At 49.0% G+C, this 18,020-nt stretch overlaps 1 protein-coding gene across 2 annotated transcripts in view; it reads right to left on the bottom strand.

Moving 5' to 3' along the window:
* Positions 1-18,020, bottom strand: part of PCGF3 (polycomb group ring finger 3) — a 53,978-nt gene that overhangs the window by 6,971 nt on the left and 28,987 nt on the right. For both annotated transcript variants that reach the window (XM_040625098.1, XM_040625097.1), the window contains 3 exons: positions 11,583-11,693; positions 10,564-10,652; positions 3,763-3,900 (listed from right to left, as the gene is read on the bottom strand). In XM_040625098.1, coding sequence (XP_040481032.1) covers positions 3,763-3,900; positions 10,564-10,652; positions 11,583-11,693 — 338 coding nt within the window. The remainder of the gene's footprint in view (positions 1-3,762; positions 3,901-10,563; positions 10,653-11,582; positions 11,694-18,020) is intronic.

Genomic DNA, 18,020 nt, shown 5'->3' on the forward strand with positions numbered 1-18,020 from the left:
CACGGTGGTTTTGATTTGCATTTCCCTAACAACGGTGACCCTGAGCACCCTGTCATGGCTATTGGCTGTATGCGTCTTCTTTGGAGAAATATCTAAGCCCTTTGCCCATTTTTAAATCAGGTTGTTTGGTTTCTTTTATACTGTTTTAGGAGTTCTCTATATCTTCTGGATAGTAGTCCCTTATCAGATGTATGGCTTGCAAATAATTTCTCACATTCTGTACAAAATTTTTTCATTTTCAGAAAGTCCAATTTGTCGAATTTTAAAATTTTGTTGACTGTGCCTTTGCTGCCCTCTCCAAGAAATCATTGCCAAACCCAGCGTCATGAAACTTTTGTCTTAAGTTTTCTTCTAAGAGCTTTACTGTTTTAGGTCTGACATTTAGGTCCTTGATCTACTTTAAGTTAATTTTTGCATATGGTGTGAGGTAAGGGTCCAATGTCATTCTTTTGCACGGCAACGTGCAGTTTTCCCAGCATCATTGGTTGAAAAGACTATCCTTTCCCCGTAAGTGGTCTTGGCACCTTCGTGGGACATCACTTGAGCGCCCACATGAGAGTTCACTTTTGGGCTGTCTAACTCCATTGATCTAGACGTCTGTCTTTACGCCAATATGACACTTTTTTATTAGTGTGGCTTTATAGTAAAAGTTTTGAAATCAGAAAGTGTGGGTCCTCCAGTTACATTCTTTTCCAAGACTGTTTTGGCCATTCAGGGTCCCCTGAGATTTCATAAAATTTAGGATGGGTTTTTACACTTCTGCAAAAAACATCATTGGGACTTTGACAGGGATTGCTTTGACTATAGACTGCTTAGGTAGTATTAACATTTAACAACATTAAGTCTTCATCAACTTGGGATGTGTTTCCATTTATTTATGCCTTCTTTAATTCCTTTCAGCAATTTTTGTAGTTTTCATTGTACAAGTCTTTCACTTCCTTGATTAAGTTAATTCCTAAGTACTTTATTCTTTTTGATGCAATTGTAAATTGAACTTTTTTTTTTTGTAATTTCCTTTTCAGGTTATTCATTGCTAATGTACAGAAACGCAGCTGATTTTTGTGTTAATTTTGTGTCCTGCTACCTTGCTGAATTCATTTACACTAACGTGTGTGTGTGAGTGTGTGTGCGTACGATCTCTGGGATTCTCTACATGTAAGACTGTATCATCTGCAAACAGATAATTTCAATTCTTCCTTTCCAATTTGGATGTTTTGTTTATTTTTCTCCCCCAATTGCTCTGGCTAGAACATCCAGTACCATGTTGGATAGAAGTGGTGAAAGTAGCATTCCTACCTTGTTCCTGATCTTAGAGGAAACGCTTTCAAGTCTTTCACCAATGAGTCTGATGCTTGTAGTGAGTTTTCATATATGGCTTTTATTTTCAAGTGTATTCTATTCCTAGTTTGTTGAGGTTTTTTTTTTTTTTTTTTTTTTTAATCATGAAAGGGTATTGAATTTTGTCAAATGCTTTGCAGACCTACATCTGTTGAAATGATCGTGTGGTTTCCCCCTCCGTTCTGCTGGTGTGGCATATCACACTGATCAGTTTTCGGGTACTGACCCATACCTGCGTTCCTGGTATAAATCCCACTTGGTCGTGGTGTATATAGTCCTCGTAATGTGCTGCTGAATTCTGTTTGCTAGTATTGCGTTGAGGATTTTTGCATCCGTGTTCATCATGCGTGCTGGTCTTACAGTATCTCTGTCTGGCTTTGGTATCAGGGTAACGCTGGCCTCACAGAATGAGCTGGGAAGCTTCTCTCCCCTTCAATTTTTGGGAAAAGTCTGGGAAGGATTGGTGTTAATTCTTCTTTAAATGTTTGGGAGAATTCACCTGTGAAGCCGTCAGGTCCTGGGCTTTGCTCTGTGGGGAGATTTTTGATTACTGCTTCAGTGTCCTTACCAGTCGTAGGTCTATTCAGACTTTCTATGTCTCCGTGATGTAGTCTTGGTAGGTTCTGTTTGCAGGAATTTGTCCGCTTATCTAAGTTATCCGATTTGTGTTGTACAACTGTTCACAGTACTCTCTGGCAATCCTTTTAATTTCGTAGAATCAGTAACAATGCCTCTGCTTTCATTTTAGATTTTAGTAATTTGTTTTTTTTTCTTAATCCATTAGTCCAAAATTTGTCATTTTTTATGGTATTTTAAAAATATGGTTTTTAACGATTTTATTTATTTGAGAGAGAGAGAATAAGAACATGCATGGGCGGGGGCAGGGGCGAGGGACTAGCAGACTCCATGCTGAGCGCAGAGCCTGACCTGTGGCTCGGTTCCACGACCCTGAGATCACACCCTAAGCCGAAATCAAGAGTCAGAGCCTTAACCAACTAGGGAACCCGGGTGCCCCCGTCAATTTTATTGACCTTTTCAAATAACTGCTGAATTTCTCTATTGTTTTTCTATTTTCTATTCCATTTATCTCTGCTTTAATCTTTATTATTTACTTCTTTCTGCCAGCTTTGCATTTAGTTTGTTTTTTTTTCCTGTTTTTCAAGTTGCAAATTTAGGGTGTTGATGAGATCTTTCTTGTTTTTAATGTAAGTATTTACAGCATAAATTTCCCCCTTCGCACTGCTTTTGCTGTATCCCACAGGTTTCGGTAGGGTGTGTTTTCATTTTTATTTGTCTCTAAGTATTTTCCAAGTTCTCTTAGATCCATTAGTTGTTTGAGTGTGTTGTTTAGGGGCTCCTGGGTGGCTCAGTCGGTTAAGTGTCTGCCTTCAGCTCAGGTCATGATCTCGGGGCCCTGGGATGGAGTCCCGCATTGGGCTCCCTGCTCAGCGGGGAGTTTGCTTCTCCCTCTCCCTCTGCTGCTCCCCCTGCTCGTGCTCTCTCTCTCTCTCAAATAAATAAACAAAACCTTTCTTAAAAAGTGTGCTGTTTAATTTCCAGAGGTTTGTGAACTTTCCAGTCTTCCTTCTGTTATTGATTTCTAGCTTCATGCTGCTGTAGTTGGAGAACACACTATCTTTTAAAACCTACTGAGGCAATTTGTGTCTGCCCTCCTCTCCCAAGGGCTCTGTCACTGAGTTTAGGGCCCAGGTGGATGAGCTAGGGTGATCTCTTCATCTCAAGATTCTTGACACATTGACAAAGACCTTTTTTTCTAATAAAGTCATATTCACATGTTCGGGGGGTTAGGAAATGGACACATCTTTTGGTGGGGGTCACCATTTAACCCACTGTGGTCTGCCTTCTGGTTCCTCAAAATCCACATCTGTCCCACATGCAAAATATATTCACCCCACCCCAACAACTTAGCATAAGTGCTGCCACCCCAGGAGGGCTCCCCGGTGACGTCTGAACCACGATACTCACCTGGGCTTCTGTCCACCAACCCTGTGCATACCATGGCAGCTGGCTTTCATTGAATTCCCATCGTTTACCACAAAACACCTGAAAGTATCTTACCTATCTACCTGCCACCTGTTTCACCCCCAACCCAGCCAATCGTCCATCCATTGTGAAATTTAAGAAGAAAGCCCTTTATACATGTCACCGTCTCCCCGCCACCCCCGCAAGCTTTCTCTCCTGTTAAGGGGCTCCCCATGCTCACATGTGGCCTTCCCGCCACTCTCTTTACCACCACGTCCCATCACTATCTGGGAGCATGCAAAACAGAGATCTTTATCCCCCCTGATTTAAAATCTCCAAAGAAAATGTAAAAACAAAAAAACCCCCAAAGAACTTTGGAAGTATCACCTTCACAAACGAGAAATGATTTGCTATAGTTTCTATCTGCGGTACAACTATTACCTCGTTGAAAGACGAAAGGTTAAGTTTTTTGGCGATGAACTTCTTCAGGTGCAGGACTGTCGCTTGGGCCGAGCAGCGGATCCACTTCCGCTTCAATCCGCGCAGCTTGCTGCTGTTACACTCCAGACAGATGCTCACCTGCGAGAGACAGACACGGCTGGCAGGCCTCGCTGGGAGGGGCCCGCTGCGCGGCAGGCCTCTGCGTTCAGCGTGACAAAGCCGACTGTGAGATCAGAGATCTGTTTGACCTCAACACTGTGGACAAGGGTTTTACTTTAATCGTTTTATATACATTACCTTAAAATCCGTTTACCATTTTGTGAAATATAATCTAACACTGTTAATTCTGTCTTACCAACACAGTACTTCAAAGTCAGTCTGAGAATTATTTATTCGTTGTACACACGGCACTGGTCTCGGAGGTAAACGGACAGACCACAGCTCCGTCCCGAGCTTCTCCCCAAGCCCCATCCCACTGGCTGTGCCGAACACTCTGCTGGCATGATGAGGAAGGACACACAGCCAGCAGTGGTGGGCACCCCTGACTCTGCATGAATACACCGAGGAAGCCTTTACAAAGGAAGCAGTAGGACACCTGGCCTTCAAACAGGATGGCAAAGTCACTAGGGAAGGACGGACTCCGGACTCAGGAAAAAACCATAAGCAAAGGCACAAAGTTTGAAAGTTCACAGTTACCTCTTGGACAATCAACAACTCAGTGGGGTCACAGTGCATGGTGTGTGACAAGGAACTAGAACGTAACTAAGCAAAAGGGATTCTGGGACCAGGGAGTGCCTGGCAGTTGCAAAACAAAGGACCTCCAGGCCATGCAGGATTGTCGAGAAGGCCCCAGTCAACACAGCACTCACGAACGAAGAATTCTCTAGCAGCAGCCACAAAAAATGGCACAACCAGACCCCCCAACATTCTGATAAAAGAATTAACAAAGGAGCGGTGCCTGGGTGGCCTAGTTGGTTGAGCGGCCGACTCTTGATTTCAGCTCAGGGCATGATCTCAGGGTCGTGAGACTGAGCCCTGTCAGGGTCTGCGTTGGCTGTGGAGCCTGCTTGAGATTCTCCCTCTCCCTCCGCCCCCCACCTGCATGTTCTCTCTCCCTCAAAAAAAAAAAAAAAAGCATAGAGGAGTTAACTGAAATATGTAGGTCTAAAATTACTAGAGATAAAAAGAAGGAGTTTAAAACATAATACACTATGAATAAAAACCAGGCAGGTATAAAAGATAACCAAACACAACTTGTAAAAACCCAGTGGGCGGCTGAACCGCAGGTCCGTCTCAGCAGAAGACACACCCGTTTCGTGAAAGACCAACTTCGGGAAATTACCTAAAAGAAGCAGAGACCAAGGTAGCAATTAAAGTAACAAAACAAGGAAAAAGTAAGGGGGCAGCAGACAGAGGGTCTAACACATACGTAACAAGTTCTGAAGGAAGAAGGGAGAACAAGGGAAAGGCAGGATTTAAGAAATAACGACGAAGGATCAAAATGATGGAAGACACAAACCCTAATTTAGGAGCCAAAGAATCCGAAACAGAAGTAAAGGCACGGGGAAGGCAGCAGGAAGGAGCCGCAGGCGATCCTGCCGACGTGGCCGCTGTGCCTGGAAAGCGCGGCAGAAAAGAAGCAGGGACGTTACCGCTCAAGAACGAAGACGAAATGAACCATCTGTAAGCAAAACAGAAACGGAGGAGCAGAGGGGACCCTCGTCAGGGAGGCAGATGTGAGGGGCTGCAGGCAGGTGAGCTGGGGGTGGGACGTCTAGGCCATCGAGGTTGCTCAGGGAGTGTGGCAGGTCGGTTTCTAACTTTTATTTGGAAGAGCAAAGGGGCATGATTAGTCAAGATAACTTTGAAGAAGAAAAATAAGGGGGCATATGCCCATCAGAAACCACAACTTAACAGGTAAAATGATTACATCATTGCCACTCAGTAAATTCCCTGTGGTTTTGGCACCAGGGGAGACAGCAGCAGTAGAACAGAACAGAACCGACCCAAGCACGGATGGAAACCAGCACGGGGTAAAGCTCTTATGAGCCAGGTGGGGAGGGCCTATTAGCCAATGCTGAGAAGGCAACTGGTCAACCCGGGAGGAAAAGACACTTGACCTCCCGTCCAGCTGCACACAGATCACCTGCTGCTGGCTTATAATCTCACTATAAAAGTAAAACTTTAAAATATTTTATAAGAAAATGTAGAACATATTTATGACCTTGGGGTGGGGAAATTTCCTGAGATACTAAAGGAAACACTGATGAATTTCATTACTTTGAGACTGCAAAGTTCTGAATAATGATGAGTCCACGCCAGAGTCTCGAGGCCACGCACGGTGACCCGGGACAATCAGGCCCCACAAAATACATGAGGGAAATGTCGGATTACCCAGTACACAAAGTCCATGACAGAATAAGTAATCTGATAAAAAGTGGAGGCACCAAGAGGACCAGGAAACATTTGAAAAGACGTCCACACCACTGGTACACACACGAAGACGGGAATGAGGACGACAACCGGGCATCACGTCTTGGAATAGCGAGTCCTGTCAGGGACGTGTACAGGAGACCTGGACAGCCATGCTGGTCAGCACCTCAAGTATCTGAGCACCAGAGTGAGTAGGACACTGGACAGATAGGCCAGTGAGCAATGACAAGTGTGGTCCTGCACCCGGTAGCCTGTGTGCACAGCACACAGCATGGTTTCGTGATGCATCCCCAAATTCTCAGAAATAGAATTGCGACTGAAAAAAAGGCAGCTGTAGAAAAGACACATGTTCTCTGTTTCCTATGGTTTCTGGCTACACACATAGATGTAACTATAAACCCAGCAAGCCAGCCTAGCACACAGTTCTCTGTTCACTGGCTGTAAGAGCCCCAAGGCCTGTGTCCTCCTCCCCAGTTCACCAGTGTGTCCCACAGGCTCACTTTCACACATGTCCCAAGCCAAACTCTGGCCACCCCGTGCCACCCCACTGCCCAAGCCACAGATGCTGCCTGGTCACCTTCCCATATGGGGAGCTCTGGCTTCCCTGAGCCTTGTGCCCCATGGGCAGGCCACACCTGCCCTGCTGCAAGGCCCTGCTCCATCCCCTGCCCCGACACACCTGGAGCTCCCTGACCAGCACATCGTCCCTTGCAGATGGCTGCCTGCCTCCCCCTGCTCACCAGGATGGAGGGGGGAGGGGCCCCGACAGGGGAGGTGCTTTGGGGTTTGTGGGATGGTGCCAACCCCCCCACCGCACTGTCCCACAGGGCTGAGGCTGCCCCCCAGCCACCAGCATAGCCCAGGAGCATGCTGCATCCTGCATCCCACAGACCTGGGAGGGCAGGCATCTAAAGACTGGCCCTGGCCCCGGCCCCTCCTTTCTGGTGCCTGGACACCACGCCCAGCTGTGTTGGGCTCAGCACATACTTTCCGACAGTTCAAAGTTCTCACAGCCCTCCTGCAGCAATTCGTGCAGGGACCCCCACAGGTCAAGGGCACCTCTGAGAACACTGGACAGCCATTTGCTCAAAAGCAGGCAGAGGGGCGCCTGGGTGGCACAGCGGTTAAGCGTCTGCCTTCGGCTCAGGGCGTGATCCCGGCGTTATGGGATCGAGCCCCACATCAGGCTCCTCCGCTACGAGCCTGCTTCTTCCTCTCCCACTCCCCCTGCTTGTGTTCCCTCTCTCGCTGGCTGTCTCTATCTCTGTCGAATAAATAAATAAAATCTTTAAAAAAAAAAAAAAGCAGGCAGAATGTGGGCCATACAGGAGGGCCAAATTCTTCTTAAAAGTAGGTGTATATGCTTATTTTACGTTTGCTTTAGTGACTCACCAGTGCTCCAGGCCCGTCTGGCAGCAGTCCAGGGTGGGCGCTCTCATGCCACACGTCAGAGAGAAACACGCTCAGGACAAGGATGGGAACAGGGACAAGGGCAGAGGGCAGTGGGAGCAGCGAGAGAGCAGGGTGCTGAGCCACCAAGGTGTCTGAGTAACACTTCCAGCTGACCGAAACGTCCCCAGTGCTCTATGACGAATAAATTCAGGACAGTGCCAGGCATTCGAATTCTCTGCTGAACAAAAGACCTAGAGCTGCAGCCCAGCCGTGGTTCGAGAGCAGTAAACCCTGGCAAGCATCGAGTGTCAGCATCTGGGCCCGAGGACTCCGGCCTGCAGGCGGACTCGGACTTGGGCTCATACTTCTCTTCGCTGTTTTTCCTTTGCTGATGCTTAGTGTGAAAAGTGCACAATTCAGTCAAGTCATCTGAGTGACAGGAGAAGGAAGGGTTTGTCTTCAAAGTTATTCCAAATTTAGAATTCGATACCCAGCCACATTATCATGCAGACATACATGGGAAACATGGAGGGACTCGAAGTCCGCGACGCACTCACCTTCTCTGAAAAGAAATGAGGAGGGATGCCCCCCCACCCCGCCCCGGAAGAAACACAGACTCCACAAAAGAGGAAGACGGGATAAACCCAGCAGTATGAGAAAAAGCCCACAAAGACCCGTACCACCTTTTGTTAAATCTAAGTAATTATTGGGGCGCCTGGGGGCTCAGTCACTTGAGCATCCGACTCTTAGTTTCGGCTCAGGTCATGACCTCGTGGGTTGTGAGATACCCAGAGGGGGGTCTGCTTGAGATTCTCCCTGTCCCTCTGACCCTCCCTCCACTCCCGCACGTGCTCTCTCTCAAATAAATAAATCTTTTAAAAAATAAATGAATAAATATTAACACAGTGTGAAAACTCTAGTAAAATTATCAGGCAAAAATTCTTAGAATAAAAGCAGCATCACATCAGATTAAAAACTACCAACAATGATCCGGAACAAAGCTTTAGCGGGCTTGTTGGAAGGGGGTGGGTAGCCCCCACACCGGGGGAGGGGAGCCAGAAAAGACCAAGGTAACAGAAGTTACAGAGGCTGACTCTACAAACGGACACAGAAGACACAGTTAAACGCGTGAAAATTTAAGAGCGCTGCTACTAGAGAAATAGGGAGGGAGAGCTACATCTCTGAACTGCGGGAGGGGACAACAGAGAGACGCCTCTGGGGAGAGGATGCAGAGAGGGGAGGGAAGGAGAGGAACGAGGACACCCTGCGCAGCGCGGCCGAAAGCACAGGAAAGCACGCGCCTGACAACCCATTAGAACACGCAGGAGGCGAAGGGCACAGAGACACAGGCTTCAACTCAAGAGACCAGAGAGAACACCCGAGTCATGAAAACCAAAAACTGACTCCTTGGAAAACAACCGATCAAACAGATGAATCCTTGGCACGGGGAGGATAAAAGAGGCAAAAATTAGTGACATTAAACAATGGAAATTTAAAAACCAATGAACGAGAAATGAAGTATGAGGGGGCGGCCCCTGTATGCACACCTTCAGCAGTCCTGGGCCCGTGTGCTGGAGGCCGGGCCTGCAGCCGGCTCGCACACTGACACGGGGCACCGTGGAGGGGCCCAGAATCCAGGAGTGTCCAGCAAGGGGTGCCCGTTTCCGACTGTTCCTTCTGTTCTCCACTGACCTGAGACACAGCTGATCACATCCTGTATTTCCACACAGACACACCTCTATTTCTGGAATGCTCGTGGTAATTTTTTTAACAATACAGAACCGTATCATCTGAAAATCAAGATTGTTATTCTCTTCTTGTACTCGAACCACACTACTCCGATGATCTATTTAATAAGCACACGTACACACGTATGTGTACACAGCAGCACATATGTTAAACACGCCCACACCAGAGTGTATGAAGTGTGCATGTGCGCACACATCCAGGCTCCGCCGACACCCTCGTCTTCATGGCTGTTTCTGAGCTCTGTCTCCCAGATGAGCTTCAGAAGCAGCGGACTGAATTCTACCAGGACAGTTAAAATCATAACCACGGAGATTCACTGGGTGAGAACGGACATCTTCACACCTGATTATTCAGGTTTTTCTCTTATGTTCTTCCATAAGGTTTCAGTGGTTTCATGGAGCCTCACGTTTTCTTGTTAGAATATTTTTAAGTCTTTGTAAGTTATGTGAATAAGGCCCCCCCACGCCTACTGAGGTTGCAGCTTGACCTCATCCCCCAACGAGCAACCACAAGTCCTACCGGTGTCCCCGTTGATGGTCTTAGGTTATATCAGACAACGGTGTGATGTGAGAGGGACGGCATTCTGCTGTCGCATGTACGCGCGCGTGCACACACACACACACACACACACACACACACGTCTCTTCTCGGTCTGTCTCCTCGGTGCGCCGGGCTCTTCAGAACCACGCTGAGTAACAGCTGATAATCTGCACTTTCTTGTCTCTCATATTAATGAGATGATGATTCTAATTTCGCTACGATGACTGTGAGCTTCCAAGCTAGGGTACTCTATGAGAAAGTTCGGTAGCCATGGGTATGGGATTGGATCAAATGCTTTTATGGCATCCCTGGGGCAGTTCACTTCTCCCTTTTGAGCACGGTAAAGCAGTAAGTGGCGTATGCAGACCGCTCAGTGCTGCACTGTCTCTCCAATACACAACCGGCCCGTACCTCCTGGGGTGTGAGACAGGGACACCTGGCACTGAATTACCCACTTGGGGAGGAGCGTGCGGAGGGGGGAGGGACTTCATTTTTTCATATTTAAAATGTTTTGTAGTGAGCATATATTACTCTGGCAATTAAAAAGAAAAGATAAAGAAGGAAAAACTAGGGAGATGTGTTACATTTCAACGTGTCTACTTCCTTGGCTGCTTGGCCTTCCCGTTTCAGGTGGGGGAACACCCGCGGGAGAGTTCGGGTTTTCTGCAGTGCGGAAGCGGGATCTACCTGTTCGTCACTTCTGTGGTAGTCGTTGTCCTCTTCCTGCTTCTCCTCCGCTGCTTCTTTGTTCGAACTGTCATCTGCTTTGGTTTCACCTTTCAGCAAAAACAGAAGATACTGTATTACAAAATCCAGAATGTTAAACCATTATCTTTGTTAACCAGACGGTATACCCAAAATGCTACAAAAATTCATTCAAATAAGACAGTTGTACCTTCAAAAGGATATGAAATCGGGGAGAGCTGGTTTACAGAGCACCTGCTAAAACACTGTGTTCCTTAAAGTGCAAGGGCCCCAGGAAGCTGGTGTCAGCTGTACATGGGTCTGCAAGTGTGTGTACAACGGCACAGCAGACAAGGCTGAAGGGGACGGCGAAAGGGGCAGAGAAGCCCCCCGCACCCAAAACTATTCAATGCTTAATATACCAACTACCAACTAGGTAATGCAGGGCTCCTACAATCTTAATCGTTCCAACACTACTTTTAAAATGAAGACCCCGTCATAAGTAAATGGTTGGGACAAAATCCCTGGCTTCCCCAACAGCCCCAAATGCCTCCCTCTGCCTCCACGGGGGTGTAGCACGCAGACCCTGCCTTTCCTAGGGGCCAGGTAGGACCTCTCCTTCCTTTTAACATTGTTAGAAATATACAGGGCAGTCTAGAAACTTCTCAGGAACCCCTGTGGTTACTAGAAAAACACCATGGCATCAAATGTTTGAATAATTTGTTATAGTATGTACAAACTTTAAAATAACACTAATTTTGCTCTGAAGCAGGACAGACAAAACTGAAGGGAAGTCTCAGGAGGCCCATCTGCATGCACCCCACCTCCAGGTACTTTCAGGGCCCCCTCTGTCTCTGACCCATTTCTCAGCTCTGCCCCACGTTCCCATCGGCACCAGAAGCGATGGAGAACGTCCGTTCCCAGACTGTACTAGAAACTGCTGGAGGGGGCACAGGGCGTCCTGAGTACGGAGCTCACAACATAGCCCTGCCTCGGCCACAGGGACACCGGAGCCCACTCACCGTTCCGATGGGGATCTAGGTGCTGTTTTGCAGAACAGGTCTCCCCCTTGATATCTCCAGGCACTTCCATGCCTAACTTGTGGTAGAATTCCCTCTGTTTTCTCATTTCCGCTATTAAAAATGAAGATATACTCTTAATCTTAAGAAGGCAGCAAGTCACATTAAAACTCTGTTCACAAATATCACGTGGAGAAAACAGCACACCTGGGTCGGGGGCTTCGACGGCTGCCCCTCGTGAGAAGACGAGACAGTAACTCTGCATTGCCACCCTCAGAACCTCAGAGCAGCTGCTGCCCCGGCCCGCGCAAGCGCAGGGCATGAGGCTGAAACCAGCAGCACCGGCACGTGCAGACGCACAGACCCCCGGCCGCAAGCTGCAGGCCCCCCGCCTCCCCCCGACCCAAGACTGCCATCCTCAGCATGTGGCATCTGGTCAACGTTCCGGGACTCCCTAGTGGCACAGCAAACATGACCCACTGACGGACTCCGGCTTTCCCGCACTGCCCGCCTACGGTCGGTCACGGCTTAGAGACCAGAGTGTGGCTGATGCGCACTGTCCTGTCACAGCTACAGATGGCCACCCTGGGGTGCCCCCCGGTGTCTGTGGCAAGCCATCACAGCTCGCTGAATCCTGGAGAGGCAGCAGAGCCACCCCTCTACCCCAGGAAGGTTCCCTAGGAACAGAGGCCATGCCAGCACACTGCCCTCTGGTCTCCTCCTCAGAAGCAGTGTCGGTCAGCGCCCCTGCTCCCCGCAGTCGGCAGGCCAGTCACTGCTGGCTGCTCCCGAGGGGCTCCCCACGCAGAGTGGGGCCGGGCCATGAGAAGGCAGGAGCAGCAGGCTGAAAGGCCGATGGTGAACAAGGCAGCTATTGACCGACTTTGAGCAAAGAAGACTCTGAAGTGTATACCCGACAACGAAGCAGCCGGTTGCTGCTCAGGGCCACACGCACACGGCAGCAAAGTGCACTTATACCCACGTTGCTCACACTCATCCCTACGAATCACTCTGTGAAAAATACTTCCGTATACTTAACCCCGTGACACCGTGTCGCACTGTCTACCTGCACGTTTGTCTTCCCCTATCCACCATGCGCTCCATGGCCAGGAATACGTCTCGGTCACATCCCGGACCTGCACCGACGCTGTGCACGCCCAATCCTGCAGGAGCATGTGGGTGCAGGGGCAGCAGGCTCAGGCAGAAAGTGGGAGCCCCTCAGAACGGAAGGGACGGCAGTGCTGGCCTGGAGCGGGGTGGGGTGCTGGAACCGAATACGGCAAAGTGCCAGCGCAGAAGACTGGTGTGGAAAATTTGGGATTAGCTTGGAAAGAGAATAAACGATCATATACAAGCCAGCTCAGGAGCAAAGGTGTGAAATGCACGGCTTGATGGTGTGAGGCCATTCCCACCACTTCTCCAAGAAGGACAGTGCAGTCCCGCTGGTCAGTGCGAGAGAGAATTCTCACCTAATGTGGACATGAGGCAGATTCAAATACCTTGTTTTAATTCTCATTAAAAAATTTTCACCTATCAGAATGAAAAGAAGATTGAAAATAACAATACTCCATGTCAGGAATATACCAGCATACAAATGTTACTTGGGGTAAATTTTCAGCAAGGTAACTTGCTATTTAAAACTATTTAAAAACTTAACCACTGGCCCCAAAATGCTGCTGGTAATCTACCCTAAAGCAATAACCACACCAAGTACATAAGGAGAGAGGGATGCACACAGGCACGGAAGCCTTATTCACAGTACCGAAGGGCCAGAAACGGCTTAGATACGGGGCCGGGCCTGCCAGAAGGGCGAGGCCAAGACACCTCAGAACCCTTCTCAACACCTCATCCAATGTCCCATCCACTACTGGCAGAGCCAACGTGTGACATGAATCTGATTTATTTGCTACCCTGGGATAAGGCCATTTGTTCAGTGCAATACCATGCAGCCACTTAAAATGATACAGATCAGGGGCACCTGGGGGGCTCAGTCGGTTAAGCGTCTGACTCTTGATCTCAGCTCAGGTCTTGATCTCGGGGTCGTGAGTTCAAAACCCCACATTCGGCTTCATGCTGGGTGTGGAGCCTACTTTAAAAAAAAAATACAGGTCACATATTTTTTTAAAGATTTATTTATTTATTTATTTATTTATTTATTTTAGAGAGAGAGTGAGAGAGTGAGTGCACGCGTAAGTTGGGGGAGGGACAGAGAGAGGGAAAGGGAAAGAATCTCTAGCAGACTCCCCACTGAGTGTGGAGCCTGACTCAGGGCTTGATCCTACAACCCTGAGATCACGACCTGAGCCAAAATCAAGAGTCCGACACGCGACCGAATAAGCGACCCAGGTGCCCCAAGGTCGTATTTTTGATGTGGAGCAAGCACCACAACATGTCGTCATGAAAAAGACAGACCGTGTAGCATGATCCCATTTTTACAGAAATTACAAGTTATAACCCTGGTGTAATTAGGGTGCTAGGAGAGTCCAGGGGAGTGAGAAGCGCGATGCTACCCTGGGCACCAGCCAGTGTCCTTCCCTGTGCTCTCGGCTCCTCCTCAGTGACATGAGCATGTACGGGTCCCACGGCCCACTCCACACTCAGGGGTGAAAGACGGCCCCCCCGCCCCTCCCCCATCAGGCACGTGCACCACTCAGACCAACACCCCATTGAGATCGCCAGCCTGCGGGCTGGCAAGCGTCCCGTCAACGAATGGAGCAGACATGGAGCAGACACTGGGGATGTGTGAGCTAAGTGGCAAAGCTGAGATATGACGCAGGTAGGTTTGGAAGAGGGAAGAAGGCAAATGTTTTATTGAAATATACATACGATACATACATTAGCGTAATAACTGAGTACATTCTTGTTTTTATTATTTTGACAAACTGTCATCTGTCAGACGAAGAAAGACACAAGTTTTCACTTTACCATCACTATCCCTTCTCTGGTGCTCTTCCTTCCTTCCTTCACGTGGGGCCAAGTTTCCAACCTACAGCACCTCTTTCTCTCTGAAGAACTTCTTGTATGGTCTTGCAAAACAAGCCTACTGACAAGTTCCCTCGCCCTCTGTCTCACTGAGAAGGTCTCTATTTCTCCTCCCCTCTGCAGGACACAAAACGCCGGGTCAGTGGTTTCTTCTCTCAACACTAAACACTGCACTCTCCAGTGTCCTTGCTCGTGTGGTTTTCGAGGAGAAGCCAGGTGAATTCGTACCTTCGCTCCTCTGTAATAAGGTGCTTTCTCCCTCTGGCTCATAGTTTGTTTTTTGTTTTTTTTTTTTTAAAGATTTTATTTATTTATGTGACAGAGAGCCAGCGAGAGAGGGAACACAGCAGGGGGAGTGGGAGAGGAAGAAGCAGGCTCACAGCGGAAGAGCCTGATGTGGGACTCGATCCCGGATCGCCAGGATCACGCCCTGAGCCGAAGGCAGACGCTTTAACTACTGCGCTACCCAGGCGCCCCTGGCTCATAGTTTTGATTACTCGTAGCTTGAAAATGATATGCACAGGTCTCGTGTTCCTGGCACTGATCCTGCGTGGTGTTCTCTGAGCGTCCTGGATCCGGGCTTTGGTGTCTGACATTAGTTTGAGGAAATTCTCACTCATTATCGGCTCACGTATTTCTGCTGTTCCTTCTCTGTCTCCTCCGCGTCTCATGTTCCTGTGACGTGTACGGTACACCTTTGCGGCTGTCCCACATCCTTGGAGACTGATTTTGTTTAATGTATACCTTCTTTTATTTTCAGACTTGGAGTTTCTCTTGATAGATCCCCAACCTCAAGGTTCTTCCCCACACAAGTCCTGTTACTGATCTGCCCACCTGAGGCTTTCTTCATTTCTGCTACTGTGGTTTTACCTCCAGCATTTCTTTTTGCTTCTTTCTAAGGGTTTCCATCCCTCTGCTTACACTGCCCACCTGTCCCGGCATGCTGTCCACTTTATCCAGTAGAGCCCTCAGCATAATGACCACAGTTGTTTTAAATTCCAGGCTGATGATTCCAACATGCCTGCCGTGTCCGGTTCCGATGTTTGTTCTGTCTCTTGAAACTCTGTTTCTGTGTTTTCTTGTGAGCCAGCTGTGATGTCCCGGGGAAGAGGAATTACTGGAACAGGACTTCAGTGATGTGGTGAGGGCTGGGGAAGGAGAAGGGCTCAGTGCTCCTCTGATTAGGTCTTGGTCTCAGGGAGCCAGGGCCTCCACACTGAACTTCACCAGTGCTTCCCAGCTGTGTTCTTCCCCTTTCGGTGGGAAGGGGTGGCTGAAGCTGACTGGCTTCCCTTGCTCAGCTAGTCCCTGGAGGGCAGGCCTTGTTAGAAGTATTTCAGAATGGCCCCTCTTCTTCCCCTGCTGGAAGCACTGAGAGACCGTGGCTGAGCTCCTGGGGGTGAAACTCATAGTACTGGATCTCCCTGCGGGTTTTTCTCTCTGACTTGTCCACATGGAGCCTCCAGCAATTCCACAACCACAGTACAGGTTTTTGGCCCTGTGCCCGTTCACACGGAGGCTTCTGCTCGGAGCCTCTGCCCTGGAAGGCCGGGGAACCCCATATCCAGTCTCTCCAATCTTGGGGCAGCGGTTTGCCCTGTGTCCACCCCTCTTACAATCTAAGAAAAGTGGCTGATTTCTCAGTCTGCTCAGCTTCTTATTCGTTAGGACAGAGTGGCGACTTCCAAGCTCCTTATATGAGGAACCAGAAACCAGAAGTCATGAAATTTTAAAATATGATAATTATAATTGAGTACAATTTTTTGTACTACAGGCTACTAACAAGAAAAATGGACTCCTTTGGGGGGATGATATTTAATTGGGGTTAAAAGTTAGTGTTCCTTATCATCAAAACTGATCCCATCTCGAACGAGATTTTACATATTTTCATTTCTGAAAATGTCTTCTCACACAGAAATGCTGACATCAGTCCACAAGCACACGACTTTGTGTGGCTCACGCGTCGGTGAGGAGGTGTTCACAGAACTCCGTGAGCCTCTCCTCCTGGTGCTGGCCCTGGCGACGCCGTCACACCGAGGGCCAGTCGTTCCCTACAGCAGCACAGTCAGTGGGCTCCGAAAGGTGGGAACTGCCCTCGCACTTGTGCCGAGGTCCTGGGCCTGCAGCTAGAGCTCAGAAAACAAGCCCGCTGCAAATCTGCACGCGCTCAGAGATCACCCTCCTCCTTTCCCTTGTGACGGCACCAGGTCTGCCGAGCAGTGCGACACTGCTTGTGGCACCCGCAGGGGTCACGGCTGCGGGGGCCGCATCGGAGTCCGACGGCCTCGCCTTATGACGTCAGCCTGAATCCATGACGAAACATTATCAAGTCCTTGGCAAAAGGTAGTTTCTGAAGTCATTCAATGTTAAAGGTGCTTCTTCCCATCCTGAACATCCCCTCTGCCCTTGGCCCCAAACACCACACACGCGCACAGCTCGCCGCTACTGAGCCATGAAAGGGCTGTGTGGGAGGGAAAGTCAGGGCGTTCAGCCTCCACTTCGGACAGGAGCTCCTCTGCCCCGGGACAGTGACATCTGAAAGAGTGATGACGTCTACTGCGGACTCCACTGTTCGATGACACAGGGAAGATTCATTTTAACAGTGTGCGGCTGAATGAACACGACGTCCTCCAGACACCTTCCATTCTCACAGGCGTGGTCTGTTCGTCCACGGAGCATCTTCCTGACCCACACACGTTCCTACCACCACAGCTTAGCCGCTTCCACTCCAGGCTGGACCGGGTTACAGGTTCCTCAGTCCCCGTGGAAATACTCCTGGCTGCAGGTGCTCCGTGCAGACTGCTCGGAGAGATGACTTCTTTAGTCACTCCAAGCTCACCGAAAGAACAGCTGAGCAGACTGGAGACATCAAGGCCAAGGAAAGGCACTCAGCACCGCCTGCCTTGCTTCCTCAGTGACTACTGACGTTGCTTCCGGAAGCTCGCTCCCGGAAACAAGCTCGTTCTCTCAGGGTGCGTTGCCTGTGCTGCTACGAACAGGATCTAATTAACTTACCTTCAGTGAATCGCTTTCCTTCTTTGGCTAACACACGAGCCAATCAGAAACTTACTTTGCAGCCTTATCTTCATTTCTGATTTCTGTGAAGAAATTCTGCTGTGATGAGATATTCCACTTCAGATTTTCAGTTCTGTCCAAATGTTGCTTTCTTGTGCACTGGGAGTCCTGTGCGTTCAGTCTGGTGATGAAAGCCCACGTTCCACGCCTTCATCCCAGCACGGCGGCACGTCACAGCGCAATCAGCTCACAAGGACGGCTCCGTAACAAAGCCATCTACCTTTCACTGTGGCTTAAAAGGGCAACTGCGTTTCTGAGATCTGTTGTGTGTGGAACGGCGAGAGGGCCCCATCCAGTCTGCCACCAATACCTGCTCGGTGTTGTGACGTGAAGACAAATGACACAGGAAAGAGGAAGCATGCTCTGTTCCAATAACACTACTTA

Source organism: Ursus maritimus, unplaced genomic scaffold, assembly GCF_017311325.1.
Source record: "Ursus maritimus isolate PB19 unplaced genomic scaffold, ASM1731132v1 scaffold_8, whole genome shotgun sequence".
NCBI lineage: Eukaryota > Metazoa > Chordata > Mammalia > Carnivora > Ursidae > Ursus > Ursus maritimus.